Source organism: Scomber japonicus, chromosome 21 (genome assembly GCF_027409825.1).
Source record: "Scomber japonicus isolate fScoJap1 chromosome 21, fScoJap1.pri, whole genome shotgun sequence".
NCBI classification, from domain to species: Eukaryota; Metazoa; Chordata; class Actinopteri; order Scombriformes; family Scombridae; genus Scomber; species Scomber japonicus.
This window is the reverse complement of record NC_070598.1, coordinates 13242353-13257359: the sequence shown is the minus strand read 5'-3', so window position 1 is coordinate 13257359 and position 15007 is coordinate 13242353. Positions and strand designations below refer to the sequence as shown.

General features: G+C 40.4%; 1 protein-coding gene across 1 annotated transcript in view; it reads right to left on the bottom strand.

Moving 5' to 3' along the window:
• The window catches only part of prex2 (phosphatidylinositol-3,4,5-trisphosphate-dependent Rac exchange factor 2), a 90008-nt gene that overhangs the window by 17710 nt on the left and 57291 nt on the right, over positions 1-15007 (bottom strand). The window contains exons 26-36 of the mRNA XM_053342633.1: positions 13714-13893; positions 13393-13487; positions 12710-12792; positions 11685-11775; positions 9335-9463; positions 8342-8383; positions 7048-7145; positions 6743-6895; positions 3595-3697; positions 3341-3484; positions 3069-3183 (exon numbers count right to left, since the gene is read on the bottom strand). Coding sequence (XP_053198608.1) covers positions 3069-3183; positions 3341-3484; positions 3595-3697; positions 6743-6895; positions 7048-7145; positions 8342-8383; positions 9335-9463; positions 11685-11775; positions 12710-12792; positions 13393-13487; positions 13714-13893 — 1233 coding nt within the window. The remainder of the gene's footprint in view (positions 1-3068; positions 3184-3340; positions 3485-3594; positions 3698-6742; positions 6896-7047; positions 7146-8341; positions 8384-9334; positions 9464-11684; positions 11776-12709; positions 12793-13392; positions 13488-13713; positions 13894-15007) is intronic.

Here is a 15007-nt window from a genome sequence, read left to right as displayed (position 1 = left end):
AAATGAAGGCATTCATTCTCATCAATATTACTTCTCCACATGCAATGTTGATTGATAGATAATTCAATTACAACACCTAACAAACAATATCTTAGGGTCTAAACATGCGTATGGGGATCTTAGGTGGATAAAAGTCTGTTTGGTGGGTTGTCAACATGAAAACGTTTGAGGATCTCGGCCACGCAGTTCATTCAGTTCAATATTGCGTGTGCTGGGTTGTTTCTATCTGTCAGTCAGCCTCTGGCTCCGGCCCACAGTGTGGGTTTAACCCAACACTGCTGTGGCTGAGCTCCAAGGATAACGAGGTGCCTGAGGTTGGAGCACTGCAATGGAGGGAGGAGTGACATCACAGCCTGTTTCTGTGGTCAGCCCTAAGACACATGGCACCCGGCGAAAGAAAACTACTGGTGCTATTACAAAGAGAGACAGACACTGTATTCACTGACTGCTGAAAAGCAGCTGGGAATATTTACTTTACTACAATTGATACAAGGAAATATTCTGGGTGGGAGCAAAGAAATGTGTTTCTGGTGCAAGTAGCCTGCTAAAGTTTTGTTAGTGTTCATCATATTATTCCATGTGCACATGAATGACTCACCAGCAACGTTGAATTAAAGTGCTACAGTATTTAAAGAGGGATGTAGAGAACTCTATAGTTGAGATGATATAAAATAATTAATCAGCACATTTTTGATAATTTTTGCATTGTTTCAGTTATTTGTCAGGCAAAAATCATAAATATTGCTGGTTCCAGCTTCTCAAATGTGCAGTGTTTCTACATCAAATATGTTAGTGAAGTGAAGATATTTGGATTTTGAACTGTAGTTTGGATAAAAACAAGCAATTTGGACATGTTGCCATCTTATGACAAAACAATTAATCGAGAAAACATTTTGCTGATTGTGATGGAAATTATGGTTAATTACAGCTCTAAATGACTCACCATAACCATAAGCTTTGCATCGTCTTTGTCTTGTATGAGAACTTCATTTCTCACTGTTTCTGTTCAGCAACATTTTCTTCAGATGGCAAAAAACTTTTACTCCTTCGAGCAATATTTCCTTGGATTTATAAACTCAATACCAACTGATTAAACCCAATGGACTTCACTATACACACAGTGGGAGAGGGCTGATTAGATTTAGACTGAAATAATCTACAGTTCTGGGCTACAACAGGTTTTTATGAAATGGGGGTTGAGTCTACCTGAGAAGGGCAAAATCCTGTTTCACTTTAGCTGGGTTTCTGAAGCACACAGTCTATCCACATCCCTACCCAGCACCCCTAGTGCTCCCCAAATCACCAGCCTTGCTCGCTTGCCTGTCAGTGAACATCTGCTCTGTGTTACTGCTGGAGCCTCTGCTGTCAATTCAATTATGCTCTTTCTATACGGGTCATACTGTGCAGATGTGTACAGTACACGTGCACACATGCAAAAACATAGGCTATTCTGAATTACATGGCTGAATATATATATATATATATTCAGCCATCTAATACCCACACACACACACACACACACTATATGGTGTGCTGTAGGCAGCCTAACACATTTGTGGACACAATACAATATATCCCTCCCTGTGGTATCTTAATTAGAATGGCAGTGACATTTTGAGAGATGGAACATGAAGCCTGTTATCTACACTGGAGTCTGCAAACAAGGACTCAATAAAATGAAGATGCCACAAAATGCCAATATTCTACTATTAAAAGGTTGTTGAGTCCCAGAAGATCTGGCAAACAATATTATCATGACACAAAGAGATAGAGGGACACTTGGAAAGACCTGCCGCACAGAAAGACTGAGTTTGCTGGCACAATTTGGTATCCACAGGGGCGTATTGGGAATTTTGACGCTCACAAACATGCTTGAAGTTCTTTTCTCTCATCAAGCTAAACAGTACAAACAAATTAAAAGCTGCCTATGGAAAGTAATCCCAGTAAATTAATGTTTTGTTTGGAGGATCGGCACTGATGTGGCACATGACTGCCCGAGTTGTAAATCATTCAACCACCCTCCCTGAGCAGATTGTCTCTCAATAACAAGATGAAGTTTTGCTGTGAGCTCTGCTCTGCGTTTAATTATCTACACAATCAGCAGCAGATGTTTAGGCAAAGCAGACGTGTCGACCAGTCACCCTCCTAGATACTCAATGAGGGAACATGCTGGCTTGGCTTCAAACAGCTTTCCTAAAGTAGGACTGATTCTTTCGATTAAACAAGATGGCATCCGTCTATATCGTTACGTCTTGACATTGCAGTGTCTGTATTTCATTGGCAACTGAGCTTGCTTCAAACTTGAACATAGAGACAGAAGGAAGCTGCTTCGATCCCTGATAACAGAGTGTCCAATTAGCAGACTTCAAGAGGATCAGGCGGATGTGTGTGCCTATAAATCTATTATGCGCTCAGCTTTGTTTCCACAAATCTGCACTAAAACCAAACATAGAACATTTTGCAAAAAGCATATTTAACTTCCTAATTATTCAGCCTCTTAAGACTTTCTTAACATGAATTTTTAATGTGTCTTGTGCATTCACAGTCACTCGCATCCGTTTTTAGATGACCGATTTAAATGTGGTGTCTGAAATCACAAAAAAGCATCTAAACTGAAGCGACATTTATAATCTGACTGTGCACTGTATAGGTCTGACACAAAATCCAATCCCTTATTTTCAACTACCAGAAGTGGCCATTTCTTCATATCTGTTTATGCATCTTTAAATTATCCACATCTGGCCAATCACAGAGGGTGAGGGTCTCAGGTGTGCAGCAAACCAATAGGGTGTGAGGTGACTGAGTGCAGCAGCTGTACAGAGTCACTACATCAGCACTGGTGCCACACTAGACACTCTCATCCAATCACAGCTGCCCCGCTGTGTGTGTTCGCAACCAATCAGAAAACACTCTTGCTGTGCTTCTCTCAGCCAATATCCTCAAGGCCCTGCTGGGCGTTGAGACCAAGCATGACTGAATGGGATGTAGTTTTGATTTATATCCTGCCAAAATCCCACAGGACATGTAGTTTCAGACTCATATCTGTATACATGCCTCATATAACATACCTCAGTCTCTTGTAGTACTGTTTGACCTTATCCATAGAGGCAGCATTGATTTGGGCCTGGTATTCTTCAACTGAGACATTGTCCCTGTAGTAGTACCCCTCCATACTCTCTAGTGCTAGACAGGGATGAAACAAGAGAGTGAGTTATACAGTGATAAATACACTATATACATCTATTGGCCAGTGTTCATAGTCATCTACAGCATGAAGCAGTTTTCATCTCTGCACTATGCAAATGCTGACTTAAAAGTTCCCGAACCAGCCTCAGAATACCTTGTGTGAAGAGCACGGGGTATATTTTGATGCCTCCTCCATTTTTGAGCCTGTGAGGCAGCTGTGAGAAGTAGAAACTCTCAAGGTAGAAGCAGACCTTCAAGGTTTGGCGAGTGCCCTCCACCTGGTATGAAATGGGCATGTCTACCAGAGGAGATCAGAGAGGAGAAGAATATTTAACAATTTGAAGCTCAACGTAATGCTCCTTAAAATTAAAAAAAAAAACAATAAATCTATCTCTGCAGTGTACGTACTGGCCACCAGCGGCTCCCCTTGGAATTGCTGGAAGTAGAAAGTGACCTTCTCCAGGTCAATTAGGGCCACCTGAGTGTCCTCCAACGTGGCCTGCTCATCAGTCTGCAGAGAGAGATGTAGCACATCAGTGAGAGTGTAGCGGTGGAGAAAGTACTCAGAAGAAGAAACATTGAAATGAATGACAAATTAAAGGAAATGAATTGAATGAATTCAGAACAGCGGGGTCACTGATTGATTTGATGAGTATTCACATGATGTGAATCATATGCTAATGGATTTCACAGACACAAGATTTGAACATAATTGAAACCCAATGGGATTTTTTGTGATGTTATGTGGCGCTCTCCACCACCACCATCAAAACTGCAAATGTGGGAATATCTTTAAGAAAAAATGGTGCAGGATTTATCCATAGACTTTGAGAGTCTATGCTGCTGATGTTCTGGAGGCCTTAAGACTCTTTGTGTTGGTTTTACCATTACATTATAACCCAAAACTCCATTTTAGTAATCATTACACCTGCAAGTCTGTAGTGTGTAGTATTGCTGATGTATTTGTATGTATTCAGCATTTTAATATTGAAGCAGATCAAAGTAGGACTAAGCTTACTTCTACTGTTGCTATTTATACTGGTAGTTTAATCTATTAAGTACATAAGACTATGTGGATATCATTGTTGGTATTTAAAATCTAAATCTGGAAATTAGCTAGTAGCAATAATACAAACACATTAATGCAGTGGAGTATAAAAGTGCAACTAACTCAAAACTGTACTGAAGTACAGTATTTGAGCGACTGTACTTTTCCATTTCTCTTCCACAAGCTCACATACACACTCACACACACACTCACACACACACTCTTCTAGAGCTGGAAAATAGCTCAGTTGAGCGTGCTGTAAATACAACTTTGCCATTCAGCAAACAATGTGACAAGAAGCACGTGTACCCTTCTGAGGAGTCCGCTTGTGTTTACATACGTGACAGAGTGTGTATGCGTACATCTTTGTCTGTTTCTGTGTTTGCTTTAGCTTGTGTGTGTTTGTTTATGTCTCTCTGTGTGCGTACGTGTCCTTGTTTCCTTTTCAAACATCCACCTACCACCCACTCACACACACACGAACAGGCACATCTGCTGGTGGCCACAGCAACAGTGGCTTGAACGTTTTGGATTGTGATGCTCTGTACTCCTCTATCATCCAAGCTTCCTGTCTCTCTCTCTCTCTTTTTCTCTGTCTCCATCCACCACATGCAGAGGGATAAACAGAGCTGTGGTGGAAGAGGATTAGGGGTCTTTTTCTATAGACACATTTGTGATGGCCCGACATGTGACAGAGGGGTACCCGCTGCCCTGCCAAGTGACGCCTGCTGTGTGTGGACAAGTTTATCTCAAAAGGCCGTCACACAAACACCACCCCACACACACACACACAGTTTCAGTATACACAAAAACACAAACAAGCAGACGCACACACACCAACAGCATCCCCAGCCCGTCTCATGCTGCCTTTCATGTGGTGCCCTAAAAAGCAGCGTGCTGCGATTTGACTGGAATCTCCTGCAGGTACTGAAACCCTGTTTTGTTCCACTGGGACACTTGAAAGGGAAATGTCTTGAGAAGAAAGGAAAAGAGAAACAGCATGACGAGAAGAAGAGAGAAGTGTCAATGATTTTGGGGACCTGACCTAAGCCCACACACCCCTCTAGTCTAAATTAAACTATGTCTAAATATGTAGTCTTAATAAAAACTATTTCTTCCTTTTGGTTGACGATACACACTATTGAAAGGAATCACTGTGGAATAAAAATGAAAAATCTGATTTTACCAAAGACACTCAGCTGCTCACCCCAGAGTACAATTTCTCCTTTATCATATCAAAGTCTTTTGGAGAGAAAGGTTAATACTGGCTCTGAATGAGGTCACAGTGTGTGCTTGGCTCAATTTTACCAATCCATAGTGGTTGTTCATGATAAACTCAGCTCTAAACTGATCCTTTTTATTGGACTGATTTAAACTGATGTAGCATAATAGACCAGATTGACACAAAATAAGCCTATAATAGCCAGTTAATATGGAATATGAATTATTCATATGACTACACAATACAGTACTAAACATTATAGATTATATTGATATAGATAAATTGTGAATCAACACACTTTTATGCACATATTTTTTTAAGTTTGGGTGTAGGGTTGAGTGAGTACAGGTGAGTATTTTTAGATATTTAGTTTATTATAGAGTCTTAGCAACATTAAACCAGAACAGCTTTTAAGCTTTCACTGACGGTTAATTACAACAATTAAAAACAATGTCAAGTTACACTGGGCTCATATGAACTGAGATTGATAGTTCTGATACCTTTTAGATGTGAAATGAGGATGAAAATATCAAATCATTTAGGCCATTCAGTACTTTTTGTCTGAGAAACTTTTACATGTGGTTTAGGTTGTTGCTTGTTTGGGATATTTCCATAACATCTCCACATATACAGCAACTATACAGAGGATGGTGAAACTGTCTGTTTCTTCAGTAACATAAGAGGGAGTTTTGGCTGTGGAAATCAGCGGCACACCTCAATGATTCAGACCACATCCCTACACAGTCACTGTGGGCAGACTGCATTAAACTCAGCACATTTTTGTGAATATTTTTTTGTGTGTTTGCTGTGTGGCCTGGAAGTGAATGATGATCTATTTAAAATCCACGCATATAAATGGTAGATCCCATCATATATGCAAGCTATACCATTAGACTTATTTACAGAGCAGAACAAAATGTTGAATAATTCATATCTGGCATTTTATAATAAAAGTTCAAATAACAGTGATTAATATTGCTAGATTGTTGTTGTTTGATATGCTGTATGTGTTCTGGTTTTTCATAACATGAGAACTCAATTATTGCATAGTGCAAATGAAAATATGTAATATTGCACTGTGTGTATGTTAAAATTAAAATCTCTGCATGTGAAATGTGGCTCTATGTACTGTATGTATAGTTACATGAAACTGTGCATTTCTGATTGTGCACAACTCATTGCTCAGTTTACAACAAACCCATATGGTTGTCTGAGCATACATTTCGTTTGTCTGTTTACATGTTACTGCAGACTAAATAAGAGCTGAGGTCTGGCCTGGTGCTCACCAGATTGGGAGAGAGGAGGGACTGGAAGTGAAAGAGCAGCCCAGCGCTGGCGATCTGCTCCAGCCAACGACGGCTGGCTTCCTGGGCCTCCTGAAGGTCCTGGGGGTCTTGGGGGTCCTGGTCCTGTTCAGGCTCCCTGCCTACATTGTGGAACTGAAAGTGGACACAATAAGCTAACTAGGGAGCAGAGGAAAATAATCAAATAAAGATGCTTGCTATTTTGTAAAGACATAAAGACTATGCTGCTTATTTGTTGTAGCTCTATAGTTTAAAAGACCCCCACACAATACATTTTTATACTTTACCTGGTTGAGAACAGCCAGTAGGTGCTCTGAAAAGGCACATACAGCTGCAACTAGAGACTGACAGAACACCATATCTCGACGCAACTGGATCTCTGAGTCTAGAGGGAGAACAAAGAAGACATGAGGCTGAGAGAAAGCCTTGATACACAGGAAGAGAGGCGAAGTGCAAACAGTGAAAAGAAGTGAGGGGAGCAGTCAAAAAGAAATGAAAGAATAAAATTGAGTAACTAAAGATTAAAGTTGTGGAAAAAGTGTTAAGGCAGAAGGTCAAAAGGAGTTATAGAAATAGGTGGCACAAGTTTCTTATGGTAATTAAAACAGATTTTTTTTTTTTGGGGGGGGGGGGGTCAGATTCTGCGCTGTGGCAATTTTAAGCATTCAGTAAGGTGACAAAACGTCTTGACTGCTTTTTTTTATAATCTGCTGGGTATTAAATATTGTATCAAGAAAAAAAATGAGAGCAAATGACAGGTGCGCCCGAGTGGAAAGTAATTGGCTGCCATAATTTCCTGAGAAATAGGCCCCCTGAAAAAGTTAAGCATTCCATTTAGTTAAAAATGAGTTCATGAACCCCTCAGAAATTAATAATGTGTCATGATGAATGACCGCAAACTCTTTGACACTATTAACCAATCAAACCACAGCCTCACAAAAAAAAATCCATTAAGTATTACTTTTTGCAATTTGTTGTTACCTGAGGCAAATAAAAAGACAACATCTGATTTAATCAGTGCAGCTTATCTTAAGGAGTTTTATAGCTGCAGTCTACTGACAGTAAAAGGAGTAATGTGAATTTTAATACATCATTGCTAGCGAGGAAATCTTGAAGCGTATCTTGTAGACTGATGCTACCTTTATGCACCATAAAATGTACTCATAAGTGCATTTAAGAAATTGATATATGGCAATGTTAATGCCCTTTTAGGATGGTTACTGAACTCAAACTCCACATTTGAGTTTCAGTATTTTAACAACTTTGTTCTATAAATTATTGCACAATTTAGATTTTACAATTAAACAAACAACTACACTCTTTTCACTGTCTTATTGTTCCTGAAACCTGCATTACAGTATATCAGGATCAGTATATATTTCTGTTTTCCATTCCTCGTTTGACCTTTTCTTTTTTTCTCTTTCAGTTAACTTTACAATTTTTGTTCCACATTGATTTTCAGTGACTTGACACTTTGGATCACCAGTACATACTATGTCTTTAAAGTGAATTGTTTCTTTTGTCCAAAAATAACACACTTAACTATAATGTTGGTCTGTAAATTATTGTAAGACAGCAAACCTGTATACTGCAGTAAGACCAAGAGCAGCCGCGTCTTCACCTCTGAAAAAACAAAAGAAATAAAAAGCAATACAATGAGACAGCGAACAACCTTACATCAACTCCCCCAAGAGCCTTTTTCTCATTGTCCACAACAGTATGACCTATACTATAAAGTCAACCCCATAAAGACATAAATAGTAAGATGCTGTATAACTCTTCTGCTCCATCTTAGGTCCACAGCTGCTTAACTTCACATATAAGCAAAGAAAACACAGCATCATAAAAACCAGCCACAGGCAAAGATAATAACATAAATCCACATTTGTTTATAGACATATCAGAGCCCCGGGTAGCTTGGCAGGACGTTGCGCTGCATGAAAAAGCCATTGTGGTAAGAGGTAAATGAAAAAAAAAAAGAAGTGGTGTACACAGGCCAAGCTGCACATTAATATTAACTCTGCTTATTTGTACTTTCCCAGTCGTGACCGCCAGCTCACCTTTCCCAGGAGTGTCATGTGACTGGCCATGTTTCTGGGCTGCTTTTATGCATGTCTCTATAGTACGTCTATATCCAATCTGTATGCCAATGAAAACAAAACAAATGCACTCCCATTGGGAATACACAAGATATCTAGATACAAATTGGGAATCAAGGGAATCTCATAAAGTGCAGATTCTTCAGTTTTAACTCTGCGTTTCAAAAGTGTGCATCCCAGGGTGGTTTTAGGTTTAAAGTTTAAAGAGAATAGCGCGGTTAGTGGCCTGGGAGCGCCTGTGCCTACAAAACTGTAACAGAGGTCATTATTATGTCTAATAAATATGATGAGGTGTACTGAAGAATTGGTCAATTTAATGTACATAACCTCCCCAGCCAGGAATGGTCCTCCAAGAAAAATACTGGATGGGAAAGCAAACTTTAGGGGCCAACCATTGCGAAAGCTGTAATATGTATGTGTGTGTGTGTATGTGTGTGTTTTATCTATGTTAGGAGTAGCTAAGGTACACACTGACCTTCAACATATTTAGCGATGGTTTGTGTGAGGGCCTGAACGCTGCTCGGTAGGTTCCAGGGATCCTGCTTGACGTGGAGACGCAACTTCTTGGTGCAGTTCACCTTGGGCTCCATCTCCTGCTGAAACTCTGACAGATAAAAACACAAAACACACAAAGAATTAGCAAGAACCTGGTGGTGGTATATGACTATATGTATTGACTGCTTTTATCTACTTCTTGCATTATTAAATAATGAGGAAAGTGAGAGACATTTTCCTTAAATAAACTGATTTTATTTTCACTCCTCCCCTTAAATATTTTTGCTCCATTATTTTCATCTCCGAAAATCAGTTCCTCTTTTGAATATGATCTTTTTTTGATAGCATCATAAACTTTAAGAGTCTTACAAAAAGCTGTGAATTATTCAGGAGATTGATCAGACTAATAGATTACAACAAACGTAATAGAGTTAAATCGACAAATGGCAGAAAATGATTATACTCTGCATCTGAAACTGGAACTATTATTTTTTTCTCTCTCAAACCTACTTTATCCATCTTTTTCTTTCCATCCTCTATTTCTCCCCACATCTCACTTGGTCTACATCTGATTCCTCTCATTCCATTTGTCTTTCCATGTACCTATCTCTCCAAATAAATGATAAAAATGATAAGACTGTCCATCAATCAAGCAATATTCTTCCCATTCTATTAGTTTAGACCACAGACCACCAGTTATAGAAAGCCTACATTCTAATCTATCATCTTGCAGTGGTGAAATATGAGTGTCAATCTGATTTGATCCCTCTTACAACTAGGCAGAAAGGCTTGTAATAAAGTTTACTTTGGAGACGAAGAAGAGATCTGTGATAGAGGGGTGACTGTTAAACAGTGGCTTCGAGGGGGTTGTGAGTGTGTGCGTGCGTATGTGTGTGTGTGAGGACGACAGAGAGAGTAAGAGATCAGATGCAGGAATGCTCCACTTGTTAGATAATCCTATTTATTCTGTTATCAACCACACACATTACTGGAGTTGAGATGGATCAGCTCTGATGAAGGCCTTCACATCCCTCCTGAGGGCATTTATGCATACAAACACACACACATACACACACAAAACACAAGCAGACCTATTTTCAGTTTAAGCATCTGCATTCACTTGAGGACAGCCCGGGATGAGAGAGGGAGTCTCTGTGCCAAATGGTCTGGAGGGGGTTGAAGGCTTTACTTGTCAAAACATAAATAATTTGGTAAAATGCTCTTTTGCTTTTAGTGCTCATCACACACCATTAAAGTCACATAAAGGTTATCATTTTTTCCCGCCACATCAGTGCTTACTGAAACCTTACACAGTACAATGCAGACCACAGCGGTACAAAGCATGCAGTTTTTATTCTTGCAAAGTCTAGTATCCATGCTTGCACCACTTGCAAAAAGAACAGACAAAATTGGCCTTTTTAGCGTAATTTTTCTTTTATCTTATCTTTAACATGCACTGACTCATTTGTACAGAGTGCCACAAATTGTCACAGGGCACCGTCAGCTACTTTATATTTGTACTGGGAAATGATAAGGATAAATTTAGCCCCTTCCAGCAACATTTCCTACATTTTCCTGTGAGAGATAAAGTGTAACAATGACTGTATGGTTAAACACCAAGGCCAAGACGAGGTTAGTCAGTGCATAAACACAGGCTGAAAACGAAATGATCAGATAATTTAAGAAGCACAAGAGCTGCTACAGGGTCGTATTTTCCATTGACTGGTAAGTAGCGCTACAATAACCGTAAAGTGGAGATGAGTATGCAACTAAGTGGTGCTGTTTCAACACTATAAAGCACTTGAGAGAGAAGGGCACAGGGAACGCTGAAGGTGAAAAGAAGTGGAAGGACAGGAGGGAGGGATAAGCAGAGGAGAACATTTTTTTAGAGGCTGGAATCCACTTACAATACTTCCCTAACATCTCTGCAATTACATCTGTGCACACACACACACATTACACAACAGGAAGTTACAGCCCTTGTGTGCAGGCGGCTGCGACATTTTCGGCATGTGCTCTGTTTTTTCTCTGTGTTCTGTATTGGTGCTGGCTGGGCTCTGGAGTCTTCCCAATATTATCTTTCTTCTCCCAGCCGCACTGTGCAGCCCAGCGAGGCCCATGAAGCAGAGCTACAACACTAGCATAAACACTCCCCACAGGAAAGACATCCACAGCTTTAGCAGGAAGGGAGATTTAAGAAATCAATACGTTTGCAACTTTTACATTTATAACTGACTGCAAGATGGACATGTGTGTATTGAGACGTCATGAAAGACAATGAGAAATATGTGCTTTACAGCCGGGAGCATGGCACAGTACTGGTGTTTTACCTTGTAATCCTCTTCCAGGTGTAAAGCACTTTGTCTGCTCAAATGCCCGAGCCACCACTGCTCCTCTCAGTATGCTGGTGATTGAGTCCACCTGATGGAAGCACATAGGTCAAGTAGTGGCCCTTTATGTGATACAGTTCCCCACCAAGTCAAGATCAAAAATGTGCAGAGGGAAGCAAAAAGAAAAAAACCCAACACCTGCTTCGCTCACTCTCTAACACACAGACACACTTATACACAAAATCCCACAGAGCCCCATTGAACACAATTTGCTATGCAGTATGTAAACAAAGCTGGGGAAACTGTTCTACAATAAAACAAATGACAGGAAGCAGGCCAAAAGTGCAGAGACAGCAAAGCATTTTTTCTGCTTTTCCACTGCCGATGGAGACATCCTCATAAAACTTCTCCTGCATGGTGTATGCATGTGTGTGTGTGTGTGTGTGTGTGTGTATGTCAGAGTACTATATGTGGAATCAGATATGGTCAACCTTTGCACCGAAGGTTTCAAAAAGGACAAGGGTCAGCTTAAAACTCTCATGATTTTCCCTTCCTGGGCATGAGTCGTGACAACCAAAGTGAGAAAAATACACAATTCCTATTGTTTATACACAAAAGTATAAATCAACATCTGACCTTTAAATTGCAAATGAATGTTTTCTGTTTTGTGTGTGAAAATCACACTTTTTCATTGGGCGGACACAGCTTGTATGTGTGTAAAAGATGCATCAGGAATTCCTACTGCAACCATTTGCAATCTATCAAACAAATCTAAAAAGACAACACAATAATTGCCTCTTCATCCTAAGCGATAACAAAAAATGTAATGTGTTCCTGAGGGGATCAATCAAGTATCTGAGATTTAAATGAATGTTTATCTGCAAAAGAAATTGGGTTTCAAAAATGTTCACAGATGAGAACATAATATAGCTTTGTAAATCTGAGAAAGTTCAACACCTCATTTCTCAGGTTTTCTGTTAATAAGTTGCATCTATCACATCTGTGCAGATGTTTCACTGACCCACCTGGCTGAATAGATGCTCCAGGAAGCTGTGAAGTTTCTTCTGCTTATCGTGGGACAGCCACACACTGGAGGGCATCTCATCTCCTGCAGAGGTTACAACTAAGTATTAGTCCAAAAATGTGCTCTGTTATACACATTATTGACTATGTGGGGCCATAGTGCATCAACACAACACACTCTTTATTGGCTGTTGATCCTACTGTATGTGTGACTAGCTTAAAAGGGACAAAGAAAAAAATGGATTACCTGAGATCACAAATAGCAGTGAAGTGTGTGTGTGGCTGTGTGTGTGTGGCTGTGTGTATATGATTGTGTCACATCCTCAGAGACATAGGGAAAGGATATTTGACAGGATACCCAGCTGTGTAAGACATTAATGACAAACACAGCTGAGATGTATGGCCAAATGCCTGTCACTTCAAATCAGATTCAATTTCACTCTTTTTTGTCCTTGCCTTCCAGAAAGGCACAACCATGCGCCATTAGATCGGAATCATGACTTGTCTTACGAGACTATTTTGCAGTCGTTGTTGTTGTTCAGGATTATGGATAATGGCCACAGAGACTTACAATAAATCCAAGTCATCACTGTGTAATACCATAAGTTACATTATTATCCATCTGCAAAACAAGTTGACTATGTGAGAGAGTAATGGTTGTGTCCACTGTGTTGTATTTGTGTACCTGAGTCCAACTCATCACTGTGAACATAGGAGCTGCAGTGGCTGCTGCAGATACTGGTGAAGGAGGCAATGGAGTTCCTGTTGCTATTACAGTCACTGAGAAGAAAGAGGTAGGGAAAAAACTGTTTAGGGGGAGATATATTTTCATTCATTTTTATTTGCTTATTTGTCTCATTTTTAAAACACTATTTTTTTATTGTATGAAATTCTATTCTATGCCATGAAACATTCCTTTTTTTTTCTTCATTAAAACTCACTCACTCATTTTTCCTATCTAAAAAATCTGTACCTTTTATGTACCATTCTCTGCTACTGGTTATACCTGTATGAGTCTCTGTTGCTGATTGTATCGTGTCCGGAGTCCTCCTGCTCGTCCCCTGCCACGTTAAAACACACTTTCTTCCCGTTCCGCTCCCCCTTTTCCCCCTCACTCTCTGCAGATATGTAGCTCTCTGGGGTCCTCGTCTCTGACGCTGGAGGGTGGGTGATGGAGGATAAAAGGCTGAAAGGGTAAAAAAGGTAGAAAGAAATACACGTGGAATTACTGAAGAAAGAGATGCATTCTTTCAAAAGCAACAGTAAACACAGCTTGATCAAAACAGCTTTTTTGTTCAGACTAATGCCACACAGGAAACTCTTACGTGTGTCCCGGCACTGTAATGCTTTAAACTGTATGTACAGTATGTCCCTACATGTGTCCGGACTCCAACAGCTGACTGAGTGGGTCAAACAAAACCCCAACCGGGTTTGCGTTTGGCTTCCGCACAACAGCTTCAGATGGTTTAGGGATCTGCATCATATTAATAGGTTCAAACATGTAGCAGGCTGCAGCTGTGTCAACACGCTGCAACTCTGCGGCGAAGACCAGCTCCCCTTCTCACTGTTACTGCTGTATTCTATCACATCTATCAGAAGAGCAGGAAGAGGCCGGCCGGGATATTTTCACAGTTGCAGCAACACATGGTGGCATTTAAAGCCATATTGCAATAAATGCTAGGCTTGGACTTTTTTGATCTCTCCCCACGCACTTTCTGACACGCAATGTCTGTTTACATTTCAGCCTTATTTTAATTTGTGTCCGCTTACATTTTCCATTGTGTCATAACATCAGCCTTAAGCACGTTTCAAAGTGGAGGCAGTGGAGAGGGGCGGCTGCTAGAGGCCACTTGCAACTTTGTGAAATAAACAACCTGTCTTCCTCATACTACCCACATGTAACTCAGATTTTTAAACCTCTTTATGATTTTAAACACCTCTCCTTCCCTTCCCATTCCTCTCTCTCCATTGACCCCCTTTTTCTATCCATTCACAAGCTGACTAGGCCACAGAGATGCCCTCATTATGGTCCACTCCAGGAGCCACCACAATGGCCCTCCAAAACAGAGTGGCATTCCATCGCCATGGAGAAGCCCTCTAGGCTCTGTGATTGGCTATTGGCTAATAAAGAAGTGGGCGCAGTTTGGGGCCTTTGGGGCACAAACTATTAGAGGGAGCAAGGGAGAATAACAATGACTGGATCAGAGAAGAGGTTTCAGCAGAGAGAGACAGAGAGGAAAAATAGAAAGCAAGAGAACAAGAGTAGGCCAAAGTACATCAGTGCTTATGACAGCACAGTC